Source organism: Lissotriton vulgaris, chromosome 3_2 (genome assembly GCF_964263255.1).
Source record: "Lissotriton vulgaris chromosome 3_2, aLisVul1.2, whole genome shotgun sequence".
NCBI classification, from domain to species: Eukaryota; Metazoa; Chordata; class Amphibia; order Caudata; family Salamandridae; genus Lissotriton; species Lissotriton vulgaris.
In genome coordinates this window covers 68,497,334-68,514,512 of record NC_141690.1, presented here as the reverse complement: position 1 = coordinate 68,514,512, position 17,179 = coordinate 68,497,334, and the positions used below count along the sequence as shown (strand labels likewise).

Below are 17,179 nucleotides of genomic sequence, written 5' to 3'. Positions count from 1 at the left end.
CCGGCAGCTGGCTCGAATGGTAGGCCTTTCGTCCGCCTCTATTCAAGCAAATTTTCCCAGGCCCGCTTCATTACAGGGCCCTCCAACGCCTCAAAGGGTACTTCCTTCGGAAAGGGTATCCGTATTCTTACAAAGTCGGCTTGTCCGCAGAGGCTCGCTCCAAGATCCATTGGTGGTTAGATCACATGGAGGCGTGGAACGGGAGAGCAATCTTCGGGTCCGCCCCGGACATGATTATAGAATCGGACGCCAGCAGGCTGGGCTGGGGAGCCCGATGCGGAGATCTCTCTACAGGCGGGTTTTGGTCACCCGACAAACAGAAGTTACACAAACTGTTTGGAACTTCTGGCGGGATCTTTCGCAGTGCGGTGCTGGACGAAAGATTCAGTACAATCTTGTGTGATCCTCAAGATGGACAACATCTCGGTGGTTCGTTATGTGAACCATTTAGGGGGCACGAGGTCAAAAGCCCTGTCAGATCTGGCGGACAGTTTTTGGCAATATTGCCTCGACAATCAGGTTTCAGTCACGGCGGAATACCTTCCCGGTCGGGACAATTTGGAGGCAGACTTCCAGTCACACCACTTCCGAGACTCCAGTATTTGGCGTCTGGATCGGTCGGTGTTCAAGAGTCTGAACGACCTATGGGGTCCTTTCTCGGTGGACCGGTTTGCTTCCAGGCTAGATCACCAGGTGCCTCGCTTCTTCAGTTGGAGGCTGGATCCACTAGCTGCGGCGACAGATGCGTTTCTCCAGGACTGGAGGATGGAGCAGGGTTATGCGTTCCCTCCCTTCGCCATGATCACGAGAGTGACGGCGCAAGTTCGCAGACAGGCGGCAGAGTTGGTAGTGCTCACCCCGGTATGGAAGTCGCAAGTTTGGTTTCCAGTTCTTCTGGAACTTTCTTGGGACTTTCCAATCCTACTCCCCTGTTTCCTTCCCTCTTCCTGAGTCCGAGCGGCTCTCCTCACCCCCTAGTATCCTCAGGGTAGCTGAAGCTCATGGCGTGGCGGATTTCAGGGGTCGATCGGAAACTCCTGGCCTTTCGCGAGAGTCCCTTATCTCTAAGGCCGGACAGTACCGTCAAGAGATACAGGTCTGCATGGCGCCGATGGACCCGTTGGTGTCTGTGACGGGGTTTCGATCCCTTTCTCTCGGGCGTGGTCCACATAGTCAATTTCTTGGCTCAGCTGGCCTCTGAGGGCCTTGCCTACCGATCTATCAACACTTTCAGGTTGGCTATCTCGTCTGGTCATCTTCCAGTGAATCGGGTGCCGGTGGGTGAACACCCGTTGGTTTGCCGATTGTTACGGGGCATTCGTCTTTCTTTGTCTCCGGAGCCACGCTATTCTGCGCTTTGGGACGTTAATCGTGTCCTTAATTTGTTTTTATCTTGGCAGCACAATAGATATCTCTCCAGGAAAGAGTTGTCCGCGAAACTGGCCATGCTCTTGTGCCTCATTTATTGTAGGCAAGTGTCTGACGTGCGTGCTTTGGATATTTCTAGCAGGGTTTTCTCTCCAGAGGGAGTAACCTTTACTTTGCTCAGGCGCACAAAGTGCCATACTAGGTCTATTTCCTATCCGCAGTTCGTGGATTCCCCGAAGCTCTGCGTGGTAAATTGTCTCAAGGCTTATGAAGAGACGACGGAGGAATTCCGTCCCCCAGGCGAGAGACAACTCCTCATTTCATTGCGGAAGCCCTTTAAGGCAGTTTCTTCACCCACTATTGCCAGGTGGGTTCGTTGGGTGATGCCGGAGGCAGGCATCAAGGTTAGCCAGTTCGGAGCACACTCCACGAGGGGTGCTATGGCTTCGAAGGCCTTCAGTCACGGAGCACGTCTTGAGGACATTCTCAACGCGGCAAACTGGTCTTCACATTCCACATTCAAGCGGTTTTATTTCAAACCGATCTTGAATATGGCACACTTGGTTGTGGGCAAGCTTTGAACAAGCATAATCCTCGCCTCCAGTCCTGACATAGAATGAAAAATTTCCTAGCTAACGTAACGGAACGTTTCAATTCTATTAAGGACTTTGAGGCGAGGATTATCCCGCCCTGGCTTCCTGGAGGAGACCCCTCCCCGTATGTCAGTAAGTAAAAGGTTTATTCCTGTTCTAATTGGTTTTCTGCATTGTGTTGACTTTGTTTGCTTTCCTCTGCGCTTCCTCTGGTAATATGGTTTCCTCTTACCCTCAGGCTCGGATTCCAAGCAGGACGCCTGAAGAGTTGAGAGTGACTGTCTAAGCGCTCAGAAAGAGGAGGAAGAGACACTGTGGAGGGACTATGTGAGGGCTTCCAATGCCCTGATTGGACATTGAGTCTGGACATGTTATTGGTTGTTACCAGGTGTTTCTGGTTTGTTTCTTGTTGGACTACATGTCCCTGTGGAACCATGGGAAATGTAGTCTTTGATATCTTCGCTGCTGTTCAATAAAGTGGAGAAAGAAGGCATAATCCTCGCCTCAGAGTCCTTAATAGAATTGAAACTTTCCGTTACGTTAGCTAGGAAATTTTTCATTCTCTCCCAGATAACCCTGCATACGCAGAAAGGTAAAAATGGCCATTCACAGGTCCTTTGGGAAAATCCCAGATTCTCACAGATCTCGAGGAGTAATTTTTAAAGGCAGCCAGCATGTCCTAATATCAATGTTCAGATAACTATAAAATTGTCTTATCATCATGTAAAGATGGATGAGGTATCAGTATTTTCAGGCCAGCATAATAATTTGAAATACTCTACCCACTCGCACCGAGACAGCTGCACACTCATTATTCCAGGCTTTTTCCAGAAGCAATCTCGACTGGTCGTATTAGTTACTGTGGCTTTAGCTGTACTGCAGTTTGCTCTTCCCCACTGCATTCCCGGAATCTCCTCATGTGAACACCTCCTCTTTTGCATACAGAAGGCTGCTGCAGGGGATGAGTGAAGCGTGGGGAGGAAGCTATAACTCTGTCCTACCGCTCGCCTTGAAATAAAATACAGCTCTGTTAAACTCCGCCATTAACCGAATCCAACTTCACTCACAATTAGACCACAATCCAAGATGGCTGAACTTCTGCATTTTCGATTAACTGCAACGTTTAATATATAATGGAACATTTCTGCGTGCATTCTCTCATAGAACAATTAACTAAACTTAACAATTTAAAATGTTGCCCCCCTGTAATACGCCAAATTAATTAATATACCAAAACCCCATACCACTCCCCTCACTTCCCCTTTCCCCCCCTTTTCCACCCATCCCTCCTTCCTCCCCCTTTTTTTCCCCTACCCCCGCCCCTCCCCCCTCTATTTCCCTCCCCTCCTTACCTAAATTCCACCCCCGCCCTAAAATTCCTCCCCCTCCCCCCTCTCTTTCCCCCCTTTCTCCTCCCCTCCCCGCATCCCTCCCCGTCCCACCCTACGGCCTAATCAATTAAAATCATAACATATACACTTCCCCCCTTCCTTTCACCATATCTATCCTTTATCCAGCGCAATAAGACACAAAGACATTTTACCAAATATGTAGCAACTATAGATCTAGTTATACATCAATATTGCTCCATTGATCCACTATTCCGATACCCTACTAATTACGAGACAATACATCTTTAAGAGGTGAACCTAACAATCCATACTACCGTTTCGCAATAGTATACACCTTTAAAAGGAGGCATTAATAATGAGAACCACCTAGGACATTGTGCATATATAAACTAATCAGTGCAACCATTTCAAATCACTTCACTAAACTTTCAGCGGCCAGACCGCGTAACTCCGGCACGCCATTATCCGCTTTAACACAGGTAAGAAACATTGAGTCATGTATAATAATTAACCCGTAAAGAAGATTCGTAGAGTTGTTTCTTAAGTACGGCTATTTTCTATCTTAGATAGCCGGAAATCTGAACCCGTCTTAATTTTACTCGCTGTGCAGCCACGCGGTTCCACAGACGACATTCACCTAATTGAACTCCTAGATGCCAGCCAATATAACTCAGGCACGCCATCATCTCTTTTAAATACAGGTATGAAATATAAAAACATCGGGCTGTTCAGAATAACTTACTCGCAACGTAATTCACAATGTTGTTTCTTAAAGCCAATTATTTTTAATCCTAAATAGCCGGTAATTTGAACCCACCCAAATCCTACTCGACTGTGAAGCCGCGCGGTACCATAGATGATTTACTCTCTCACTATAGCGTGTCATCCATTTTTTTAACGCAGGTAAGAACTAGGAAGAAATAAAATCACACATTATTCAGTTAACTTTTGAAATTATGTCCTGATATGCAGCTCCTGATTTCTGCTATCCCATTCCTAGATAGCTGAAACTCAGCACCCGCCCGGACCGTGTTCCAGCTACGAAGTATCACTGTCCCGGCGCTAGATACATTTACCAACCTTTAAACGTAGGTAAAAACTATCAAGAAACAAAACCACATACCATTTTGTTAACCTTCAAAAAAAAATTCTGATATGAAGTCCCTCAGCATCGCTATCCCATTCTTAGATAGCTCGAACCCTGCACCCGCCCGGACCGTGACCTAGCCGCGAAGTATTTCTGTCCCGGCGCTTGATAAATTTTGCACTACAGGTAAATTGCAACAGACATTAGATCATTTGATAATTTCCGCAGTATCCAACTATCAATCTACGCTTTGCAGCTAAACGATGGTTATTTGTTGCTCTCGACAGCGGGTTATAACCCTCTGGCAAGGTCGTTTCTCGGCACGCAGCAACACAAGGCCTTGATGTTAAAAGCCATGTTGCCCCGGCTCCACATAAAGACAGCATGATAGGCAACAATGTGTGTAAATTTCCATGCTGCAACTGTAGCAAAGCTATAAACACTTATCTTAGTTTCATCTCTAGACAGATTGCAATGCCATAGTTGCAGCAAAGTAATAAACATTTAACTAAGAATTTTAGTTACACTGATGCTATGTATTTGCACAGGGAACAATGTTAGTATTTACTAGCTGTACCTTAGGTATTTATCAGGAAATTTCATCCATTCATCATACATGTGATGTTATTCTCAAATTTCTCTCAATAGAAATCCTCCGCATAAAATCTTTCCAAGTTTTACCACCATTTCGTTTGTCATCATTTAATGTTGAGTTAGCTTTATATACCTAACTGGTTATATTCCCTTTGAGTGACATAATTTGTCACTTTATTTAATACCACCAAATAGACCAAAATGAATCCCTGATTATTTTAATATCTGTAAGGCATAAATAAAAACCACCTCATTTTTTCTCTTTTTTTCTCTCTTTTCCTCAGTACTTGTGTACCATTCTTATCATTCTCCTTTTGCTTTGTTCAAAATGAAATGTGAAATTGTTTGCTTTAATCACACTACATGTAATTTCAATAGGATTAATGTGACTGTAGTCATGTTTGTCATTATTTCTCTACATGTTAGACAAAATGAACCAATGTTATGCGGTATATCATGAAACCCTATCAACTCACTAGCCCAAATACTCTAGCAAACTGTATTTACCATTATAAACTGTTTAGCACAAAGACATATTTTAAATATTGTTTGTTTACTTTTAGCATCAAGATGGTAATGTCCTGAGGAAGACACCTTCAACGTGTCGAAACTCGTAGACAGGAAACCATCCCTCCACTACATTACTTTACTGTATATCACAATGTATATCTGTTAAATTATTTTTTTTATCATGTTTTATCAATATGTCAATGAAATATCTCATGACACTTTTTATCAAATTTATTAAAATGTACTTTTCGTGCTAATTCAGTGTCTCACTATTTAATCTCATTTTGTTTGCTAATTGAACTGCGCTAGTGTTCACATTGCTTGCCTGGCGCTAGTGTTCACATTGCTTGCCTGGGTATGTTACTTTGCACATATTATTTGCCCTGACCCAGGAACTTTATCCTAATCAGGGGATCCTTGTTTCTTCACATATTCCCTCATAGATCGTACATACATTAAATAACGAATAGCATTTTTGTCAAGTACCGCACATTTTAATGATACAGGACTCGAGTAACGACTGAAAATATAATGAACAGAATGCATGATGTAGCTACATAATTTTATAAAAAGCTTCTGTAGGCTTTGCAGGCAACACAAATGAGATTAAGATTATGAATGTAGACAAGCGGATTCTACACAATACTGCTCATCACGGATGCCCAGAACCTCGTTTACAATTTTTTTTTTGTTACGTAAAAGTGTTTCCTCATGGTAAATACTCGACAATGTGACGGTGTGCTGAAAAAAATAATTCAAAATCCGACTGTGTTCATTAAAAGGTCAGAATGTTATGTGGCTTTGCTTCTTTTCGATTAAGATCATACCTGCTGGATGAGATGCATGCATTTTGAAGACTGCATCCCATATGCATTGTTAACAATATGAGGAACCCCATATTTCGCACATAGGACAGCCAGTTCCTCGATCCTACAAACAAAATCACAAAAAACAGAATGTAAGGTCTTAGTTAACTATTTTCCTTCATATCCAGCAGTATAACACTCACACAATTTGTAATAACGTGTGTGCCATTAAACTAGCCCAGAGGTTCTCGTCCTACATATACTTTATGATCAGAGTTTTGAATGTAATCCTTATTGGTACCGGAAGATAGTGCAATTTCCGTAGACCTGGGGTAATGTGAAAACTTCCAAGGCTATCCAATCCAATCCAGTCTGCAGAGTTTTTAAAGATCCTGCTTTTTCCAGATACTAGGTTTTGATGTTCTAAGATACAAACCATTACTTTTCTCATACTACTCTGGCAACTGTAACTCGATTCTCGAAGGGCAGTTGATGTTGTGCCCCTCTCAAGAATATTAAAGCCGCTTGCGGAAAAAACGGAGTTAACTAGTTGATTATGTTCATAGGTGAATCAAATATAAAATAGTTATAAATGTGCTTTTGAAGGACTAGCAGTGGCTCTAAAGTTCAATTGTTGATCATTCGTGATCACCTTGTTCTCGGATGGCATCGGAAGTAATGAAAGTCCGTTTTGGACTCATTCAGGCTAAGATAATTTGAGCCCCTCCATACATGGATTTTGATAAATATTTATTTCGTTTGTCTCGGTTTCTAAATCCTTCGTGTGGTTAAACACCACAAGAGTTGGCATAATTATGGTAGTCAACTGATATCGCTGGATTGTAAAGTGTAAAGGTTTAATCTTAAATTTTAAGAGTAAAGGCGATAAGCAAAACATTTGTGGATTTCGTAAAATACATGTACAGACACTATTTAAAGGTGGGATTGATCATGCACCATCCTTCTATTTTACCTCAGGGCAAATGCCAGTCATCAATTATGGCTAATTGAGAGGTTCAACAACAATGTCTGAAATGAGAAGGTGCACATCCTAGAATAGTTCTAAAATGAAGCATAAAAAATGGAGTTGGTTAACTTAACCACTCTGTAACCTGAGCATCGATACATATCTCAATGGTAATCTCAGGATGGCTAAATAGCTTATGACTCTTCAGCCAACAATTGTTTAATCACTGTTAGACTGCTTATAATTGGCATGTACTACTTTTAAATCTTATTTCAAGATTGTTTTCTAGACGGATTCTGGTCTGTCTGTCCTATCAGAAGGAGCTAAACCAGATCTCAACTGCCTGACACTCTCACCTCTTCATCAAGACTGGGTCATCGGGAGTGCTGAAGGCTGATGGCAGATCAAGGTACATAATCGAGTCAGGATCCTCTTTAGCCAGCATATCTATAATAGAAGTTTACAGTGCTAAAACTGCAGCTTAAGTTCTTTGATTACGCATAAAGTGTGACTAACTATTAGGCAACTGCAAGGCTCAACAAAAGCAGTAGTTGTAGGCTTTTGATCCTCTTCAGGAACTTCAGTAAATTAGAACGTCTGAGGTCTATTGATAATTGTTTGGAAAAAATACCCTTTGTAATAAGGGGGGACACAAGTCTTCTTCAGCTCTTAACCCCTTGAATGCTCATGACGAGCTGAGCTCGTCATGAGCCACGGCGCTCCGGTGCTCATGACGAGCTCAGCTCGTCATGAGCCTTGGAACGCTCGCATGCGGGGATAATTCCCCTGCTGTGCTGAGCGTTCCACGGGAACGGGTGTGGCTGTGACTAGCTGAGCTTGTCATGAGCACAGGAGCGCCGTGCCTCATGACGAGCTCAGCTCGTCATGAGCATGTGAGCGCTGTGTGCGCCCCCCTCGCCCCCAGCACAGCGGAGGAATATCCCCCGCAGCGAAGGGGCTAAATTGACCGAAAGGAAGGATTAATTACTTCAGTAACTACTGGTGCAATATCTTCTGTACAATCGTTGTTAAAATAGTGAGGGCAGGGATCATCAGCAGCAAGAGGCTGGTTTCAGCAGTTTGACTATGGATAAGACAAAGTCAAGGGACATCTCTCAGAAGGAGAATATGTAACCTTAGAGGGAAGCTTTCCATTTGCATCTGGTCAATTTTAACAACTGTATCGAGTTAAAATCTTGTCGAAGGTCATCCAAGAAACACGCTCAGAATGGCCTGCTCATCGGGAAACATTAAAGCAATTTTTCACAAAAAGTGTCAATTTCATGGAATCAACTTCTAGCAAGGGTTGGTAGTTGTGAAATCGGTGACAGAAATCAAAAAAGCCTGTTCACAGGAGGAGGAGTAATCATAATCCAATAGACGGGAAAACAAACTGAGATTACCTTTACTGCAGACCGAATAATGAGAGCAGAAGGGCTTGACAGAGGATAAAGTTAATTGAGAAGTAAATGAAAAAAACTCCAATGTTTGGTATGTATCAAATAAATTAACAGGGAAAATATAACATGAAATTCCATATGCTTCACTTGCAAGTTTTCTCTGAAGTACTGCAAGACACTGGTTTGTACCGGAGATATAGGAAATGTAGGACATCTCTGCAATCTACATTGGTAAACTCAGATCGTTTGAACTAAACAAAATATTAACTTGTATAAAAAGCAGTTATGATTCACAAATAACAGAATTTGTCAGTGGCTTGCTTAATACACATGAAGCGTACGCAGTCGAACAAGAAGTATGGATACAAATGCAGGTATTTTTTTCTTTTACCTATCAGGTACTCTCGGAGCAAAACATGATGTAGTGGAATGAACACAGAGAACGTTTTCAGCCCCAAGTTCCTGCAGTTTCTCTTCCACAGCCTTGAGGTCCGTGCGCAACTCATCTCCTTCCAATATGTTCTCTATCACCACAGGCTCAAAACCTACATCACAAAGCACATGAGAATAACACCTGAAAACAAATACCATTTGTACATAACACAATACCAAAATGTGTTGCACAGAAGTGTTGGGGTATTTTGAATAGCAGAGAATACAAAACTATTAAAAACACAATGCCAGATGTGGCTCTGGTTTAACCGTGAGGCATTTAAAATTTTATTTCCGGTCCCCAAACAGTCTGCTCCTCATGAGAATTTTATATCGTACTTTGGATACTCAAGGGTACACTGTCATCCCTTCTGAAGTTAAGTGAGCGGGTGTTGTTGGGTTTGCAGACGTGGATAAGATTCACATATCGAGGACCGTGTTAATACTGGTGTAAGGTTCTTTCCTGTTCACTAATGAGCACCCTGTTAATTAGTGGCAGAATCAAACTTCTTTTCAAAACTGTCCATCCAAGGTAAACCCAGAGAAGCCTCTCGGGTATGGATTGCGTAGCCACGCCCCTCCCGTTCCACAGGTGCGTCTCGCGGCTAGTTCCATCATTAAGAGGCCAATTAGTGTTATTTCCGGACTGACTGACGCTGAGCGGTTGGGAGTAAAGGTGTTGAGTATTGCATCAGGAGTAACACTATCACCACACAGGTGTGAAGATCCTCCCCCTATGTCATGGCTGTCCTGTTGTTCTTCCCCACCCCAAGTGAAGAACGAATAATCAACGAGAATCAAAGGCAGCACAGGGTTAGGGTAAGCAGGGACTCTTACAGAAACACAAGTTTAGACCTCTTTGGCTGGACCGTGCATTACTCTGGGACACTAGAGGCGGCAGCTTAATCCCCACGGTCCGGTCAAACAGTCACCAGCGCCTTCGGAATGAGGAGATACTTTGCAACACTGCAGCTCACTTTACTTTCACACTGAAATCTCTGGGTGAAAGTCTGGGGGGGATAAGAGTCGGTCTCGGACCTCGAATTACGGGTTCTTCCGTTAATTCCACATTTCTTACCAGACCCTCGTGGTTCAGCTCATAAAGGGCAGGATTGGTTTCCAACCTCAAAGTTAATGGCGTCCCAGTTATTGGAAATGCGGCGTTGTGCGGGCGCATTTTCCGGGTCACTCAAAACGAGGGCCTCGGTTATCTTGTTAAAAACATTAGTGCCTGAAAAGGAGTAGGGGGGAGCCCCACCCATCTCTCCGAGAGGCACCTCCCACTTGACACTGTGTCGAGCTGTGTCATGGTTCTGGCACTTGCAGGGATCACCTTCTATCCACAGTAGAGCCTCGGAGCGCTGGAGTTTGGGTGAAGTACCCGAGTCCGAGGTTTCACCCTCAGATACGAGTCAGAGTCAAAATGTCACAATTTGTAGTTTGGGCACAGTGTTCCAGTCGGTCTCCTGCTGGGTACATACCGGGTGGGTAACGCGCCCTTTGCCCTGTAGTTGGACAGTCCATGCCTTGCACTGACATCTCTATGGGCGTCTTTAATCTTTGTTTCAGCTGGTGAATGTGAGCTGTTCAGTCTAATGTGTTGCACTGGAAGGTCGCACTCTGTCTGGTGAGCAATAGGATAGGTGGTTATACAAGATATCCGTGCCATGCTCCAGACATGATGGGTGTTCAGTCCAATGTGCACTGCTGTATGCTTTCAGGTCTTAAAGTTGACCAGTGCTTTCTTTGGCGTTTTCGCTTCATTCAAAGCATCTACAAAGCACAAAAAAAAATTGAAATAATAACTTAAAAATATGGTACTCCGCGTTTTACACCTAAACAAAGGAATCATTTTAGACCAGACCCAGTAATCCAGGCTGCACTGTTTCTGTTCATCACTGTCAGACTTAGGAGGCATGGTGTTTCCTGGATACCTTATTTAGGTGTGAAAAGCTAAAAACTACGTCTTTAGCATATTAGTTTAATTGTTTCCATTTGTGCTTTTTAGGTGCAGAACCTATGCAGCTTTTCAAAGGGGGGAATTCTGCCCACTTCTCTACATTTAGGCAAAATGAGCAAAAAAAGCTGGAACTGCAGTTACAGCTAGTGGCATGAGCAGAACCCATGCCACCTCTTAAAGAGATCGGGCCTACTATTCCAGGCGCGAGGGGCCAACTCTGAGGAGGGATATGCTTCCGACCCCTGCCTCACACTTGCCATGCTCGCAATGACGAGGATCTGAAGTTTGGAACGCCCTACTTGAGTCATTCTGAAATCCGTAGCCAGAATAACACCGTGTGCATGTGAGGGTGAGGTGCAGAATGGTTGTTAGAAGGCGAATGATCAAGCTTGCCGCATATCATGCTGGTATCGTCACCCTTTCATGCAAAACATCTGGATTCCAAAGGTTATTCCTGATCCAAGAGTAAATAAGGAGACCTGGTCAATAACCTTTCTCTGTGCATTGACACTAGCTGGCAGAGACACATATGAAAAAGGCAAATACTGGATACTGGTGTATTCATTTTGCCATGGCAGCCTCAGAGGTCGCTCATCGGACAGACACCACCGTATGAGGTGAAATGTTCATCTGATGACTAGAACTCTCTGGTTCTGCCCAGATAGAACTACAATGTTTGCCAGACAGGTCTGGTATAAAGACAAAGAAAAGACAGGAATATAATTTGTTTAACTGAGGGGAAACTATCTCAGCACAATTGGCGCAAAATAAGAGTAGAAACAAATGGCCACCCTGTCTGCATGAAAGACTCAGATATGCAAACAGCCTAAATATCATTAATGCCCCTTAAGGAAGAGATAGGAACTAAGGTCTCACTAGCGGCTCGCTGAATGTTATGTTTCGTAGTTTAGTTATAGGTTTAAGAGAACAACATTGGCACTGCAGGTTATCTGATTGGGAGAAAGGGAGGAGAGAGCTGAGAGGCTACTGAATGGCTTTGCTGAGGATCAACAAATTGTGCCCTTGATCAACTAATGTAGGCACAAATCACCAGCATGTAGACCTTAGATATATCAAATTCAACACAGCATCAGTCAGGTACATTAAAAAAATAGACATGACGATTGTTAATGGTTGAGTAAATTACTAGATTTGATAGCCCAGGTCAAAGTGACACCATCCAGGACACAGGTATGAGGCAGGTTACACAACTGTCAATGCCCTTGAATTTTTGAACGACCCTCAATACCAAAGAATGCAGGTGGGTAGAGGAACTTACTCAACAAGTTGATCATTAAGCGATTGGCCCCAATCGTTTGGCTCTACCAACCAATGAAGAAAACTCTAGCATTCAAGTTGCATTTGGTTGTTAAAAAGCTAAACAAATAAAAGGCACACCTATCTGAAGTCATTGTCTTGGAGGAAAGGGGAGTGCAGCAGCAACTTTTGGGACTGCATTCAGAATGAATACTCTGCAAATGTCATACATCCAAAGTCCACCAGAACGTTAGTGCAATCTGTGAGAGAAAGAGGAAAGTGCAGCACTATTTCATAGCACTGTTCTATCATCTGAATACATCATGCACACATCCTCTGGATGATCATTGATGGAAGACTCTCAAGGACAGCATCATCATGTTGCATGGAGGGATGAATCAGACTTATTCCACAGAGCACAAAGAAGGACCTCCAGAGATTCTCCCCAAACTAGCTTTGAAGAGGCTTTATTATACTGGGAGTTCAGGAAGGCAGATCAGGAGGCGCAAGCCTAGAATCCACCAGGCAGCACATTATTTAGCTGTACTTAATGGAGTTGGGATTAGAGGTTTGGGGACTAGTACCAGTGCTCTGCCAGATGGAGTTGGAATGGACTGGACAGGGAGAACTTTGAGTCATGCATGATTATCTATCCCTATGTGCACAGTCCAGAAGGCCCAAAAACAATGTTGACAAAGATTTGCAATCCGTATAAAGGGAGATATTATTTGTGAACGAGAGAAAGCCCTTGACAAATAGGTGTACGTGTACCCAACAAAGTCACAAATTAAAATCCTGACTGATGCAATTAGCAGAAATTTGGAATAATTTATAAGGAAATCAAAATTCAAGGAAGTCGGAATTAATAAACGCTGGCTGGGTGTGACCTAAACCTCAGAAGAGCCCTTATCATGCAGTCCGAAATGGAGGTAACAATTAACATTTGAAGGAAGGCGGCCTTTTATTTAGGGAGCACACACATGACTACATTCAGATACAAGGGAAGAGAATACATAGCCATTACAAAGTCATATTTTTGTTTATTGTATTATTACAGAGGTACACTTAAGTAGTGTACATTTTGCAATCATCTTGCAAAGTCTACCAAACACAGGTGGCTGTTGAACTGAACATGTGCCACTGTCAAACTTTTTTTAACTTCTGGAGCATTAGGAATTAATGCTAAAGGTATAAATATAGGACCCACACCTCCGCCATATGTCCTGTCAAGAAAGCAAATAGAGTGAAAGCACCCCCACTAGAAGTAAGTACTTATGGCATAGTGACAGTAAACAAAATAAATCATCTAAGAGTAGTGTATGTTTAAAACGTAAAGTGGAAAGAAAGCCTTCCCTCCGGTGATCTCGGTGCATTTCCAGTGATGCAATTACAGGAGGGGATTAGGGAAATGGGCAGAATACGGGTGGTACAACTACAAAGAGTAGCACAGTTGGCTATCCAAGCTTTATATTAATGACCCACACATTGGATGTAATGGAGGCTTTTGCATCCTAAGAGAATCTGTAGAACTCCAACCTGAATAATGAAGCACAGATGAAAATTATTCCTAAAAAAATTGTATGCACTCCATCTCCTGAGAGCAGGGGTCTGCTAGATGGGGAAACTAGTCTAGAAGAAATACAGGCATTTATATCATGCCTGCCTACTCCAAATCTCCAGGGGAGGATGGCTTCCCTGGAAAGTTCTACAACACTGCTGCCCTTCAAGTATTGCCAATGCTATATGCCGCCTTTGAGGAAGGAGAAGTATGAGGCTCTTTAGGTCATATATCCAATAGGGCCAGCACAACACTATTGCCCAAGGAACGCACATATTCCAGTGATAATGGTGAGAAATCTATATTGTAGAGAGTAGCCATTAATGGGATGCAACCAGGACCCAATTAGTTCTGGCCTGAAGGGACTGGGAATTAATCTACCAGAGAGTAGTACTGAAGGAGATCATACATTGGCTCCTATTAAGTATTGATTCATCCGAGATCTGGTTAGGATTCTCGAACTGGGAGTGAGTGAATCACCTCTTGGCTATAATTGGGTCTTCGTTGCACCCCATTAATGGTTACTCTCTTCTATCAAAAATAGAGATTTCTCACCATTATCACAGGCTGTTTTTATTTGTCCAGTCCTAATGAAGACCCGGGTTGATGTATTTGAATTACACACAATGGGTAGAAGCGTCGACGATACCTGCTGGTAAACCCTTAATCCAACAAGCTATTTCCACCATCTCTAATGTAAAGAGGACCTCTGCTTGTATAGTCATTTGTTTCTTTGGGATGCTCTTAAGAGAAGATTTTTTGTGAAATCACTGTATCTGTGTATATATTAAATATGTCTAAATGTACGATTTGATGTACCCCTGTTTTTACAAGCGTTTCTTCTTTATTTTATATATGGCTCCCAACAGTCCTGTGTGACTTTTTGACCTGTTATTTTGTACAGCACTTTACGGTATATGCATGTTAATATTCCCTGCATCTTATTGGTGTCCTATATTATTTTGTCTTGCATTGCCATGCCAAATAAAATACTTACGAGTGATTTATTCTCATATACAATAAATATAACCTCCCCAGTGCCGCTCGTAGTCGAGGACTGTGAATAGAGGTGGTCGAGTGTTTCCTACAGTACCTGAGTCCGGACCAGCGCCTTGGGGGTGATTTCAGCGGCGTTTGCACAGAGCGGGACTGCGAGTCCCAGTGGCAATTGCGGCGTCCAACTGGCCGCACCTGCAGACTCTTCCCGCCTCGCCTCCTACATAACCCCACCCAATACCACGCGCGCGGGACGGCACCGGGCGAAGCCAGGGCCAAGGGCCGGCCCGTTTCTGCCCGTTCCTGACCGGTCAAGACCCCTCTTGATTTAGACATTGGATTCTCATTATTAACTTTGTGAACTATGTCTGGACGCGAATTGAGGAGTATGTCATCGACAGCTGGAGGGTCAATTGTGGGAGGTATGGAAAAATTCTTAATCAGAGCTAACACCCTAATTGACACTGAAATTTCCGTTTTGGAAAAACGTTTGTCACAGGAAATCACAGTAAATAAAAGATCCTCCCTGGGAACTATAGTTAACGCTAAAACGCCAGAAAGGAATCTGGATATCGTCACTACAGTGCCTAATATAGCTGAGCAAGACATTATTTCTGAAGGGGAGGAGCATGTTTTGCAGGACTTGGACATTTTAGTTAATGAAATTTTGCCTGAAATAAATTTAATTCTTGATAATCATGTAATTACACCCTCTGACTCTGGGGTCACCATTAATAGTACCCTGTCTCAAGGGACCAAAGAAGGGGCTATCCCTACAAGGAAACGGGCTAATAACAAGAAAGATGGGAGCAAAGCTAAATTAGCAAATTTACAGCAAGATAGCAATTCACCAGCTAGGCCAACGGTGGGGCAAAAAGTTTCTACAAAAGGGTCAGTTGTTTTAACTATACCCCTCTGTTATCCAGCCCGGCAACGACTTGTCCATTGAAAGTTTGGGAGCGCTATTTAAATCTATTTTATTCCCCTTAGAAGCCAAAATGGAGCAAATCGGACTTAGATTGGCAAATATTGAGAAAGTTACATCTGCTCTATTAGCAAACTCAAGTATGACCAACAAGCCGAGCGTAGCCCTAATCCCTGCATGCCAGACTGGGGGGATACCCTCTTCAGTAGATGGTGGAGCACCTATCCTTAATAGTAGACCGCCTGGTCCACCAGGCTCTAACTCTGTATACCAGGCACCCCCTAAGCAGACTCCTGCCCCTCTGCCTAGTGGTAGTGATAACCAGGGGAATGCTGACGATTGTTACCTTGCAACGCAGGCATCAGTAAAAGAGTGTAGAGTTAATAGACCACGCTTACCAGACCTCCCACCCGAAGCAAACCGTTTTATGGTGGTTTTGGCGGGAGCTCCTGTTTTAGAAGAGGGGGAAGAAGAATCTTTTAGCTCGCTAAAAAATAAGGTAGTCAGATGGCTAAATTGGAATAGACCCTTGCCGGCCCATTTACATAATGAAATCATCACGGTAAGAAGTTTCCCCTTATTGGGTAAGACAGCTCAGACTAGCTTAGAGACCCCAGAACTGTCTCCCATATTTGTGCTGGTTTTAATAGATCATTTGACTCCACCATCCAGACATTGCCATTGTCCTTCTTTTACCCACATAACTGTATGGCTTATGGAAGAGGAAGGGATGATTGGATAAGGGTTGATCGGAGGGGAAGAAATAGAATATTCAATGGTAGAGGAGCCCCTATGCCACCCCGCGCTCCCTTTTGCGATTATAATCGCTTTAGCTGTCTTGATGCAGTAGATTGACTACCTCCTGCTGCCCAGTTGTCACTAATGGGGGGAATCCCAGATTTGAGTAAAGAAGCATTGGTGGGAAGTGTCGACCTTTCAGAGTATGACCCTATGGAGCATTTGCCAGCGGCTATAGTATCACAAAGGGCACCCCCTCCTGTGCCCTTAGGAGAGTTTCTAGGTACGGAGGATGTCCTTTGTGGTACTGGGTATAAACTAGTGAGTTGCAGGGAGTCTGTTATTAATTATGACATACTCTGCCTCCAAGAGACGTGGTCCACGGTAGAGATACATTTTGATGGATATGTGTCCTATAATTGTTTAGCGCAAGAATCAGCTATGGGCAGAGCTAAAGGCGGGCTGGTGATTTTATTGTCTGTAAATTTCCCGGTTCGAGTAAGATCCCACACCACCATTGGATTCCATTCACAAGTGCTCTGGTTGCAGCAAAGTGGGGGTTGAAATATTCTGTTAATTAACCATTATAATAATGTGTTTGACTCCTCTTGCTCCACTGTAGTTAACGAACTGGAG

General features: G+C 43.4%; 1 protein-coding gene across 1 annotated transcript in view; it reads right to left on the bottom strand.

Moving 5' to 3' along the window:
* Positions 1-17,179, bottom strand: part of SEPSECS (Sep (O-phosphoserine) tRNA:Sec (selenocysteine) tRNA synthase) — a 270,729-nt gene that overhangs the window by 130,134 nt on the left and 123,416 nt on the right. Inside the window, exons 5-6 of the mRNA XM_086964015.1 lie at positions 9,069-9,222; positions 6,332-6,434 (exon numbers count right to left, since the gene is read on the bottom strand). Coding sequence (XP_086820141.1) covers positions 6,332-6,434; positions 9,069-9,222 — 257 coding nt within the window. The remainder of the gene's footprint in view (positions 1-6,331; positions 6,435-9,068; positions 9,223-17,179) is intronic.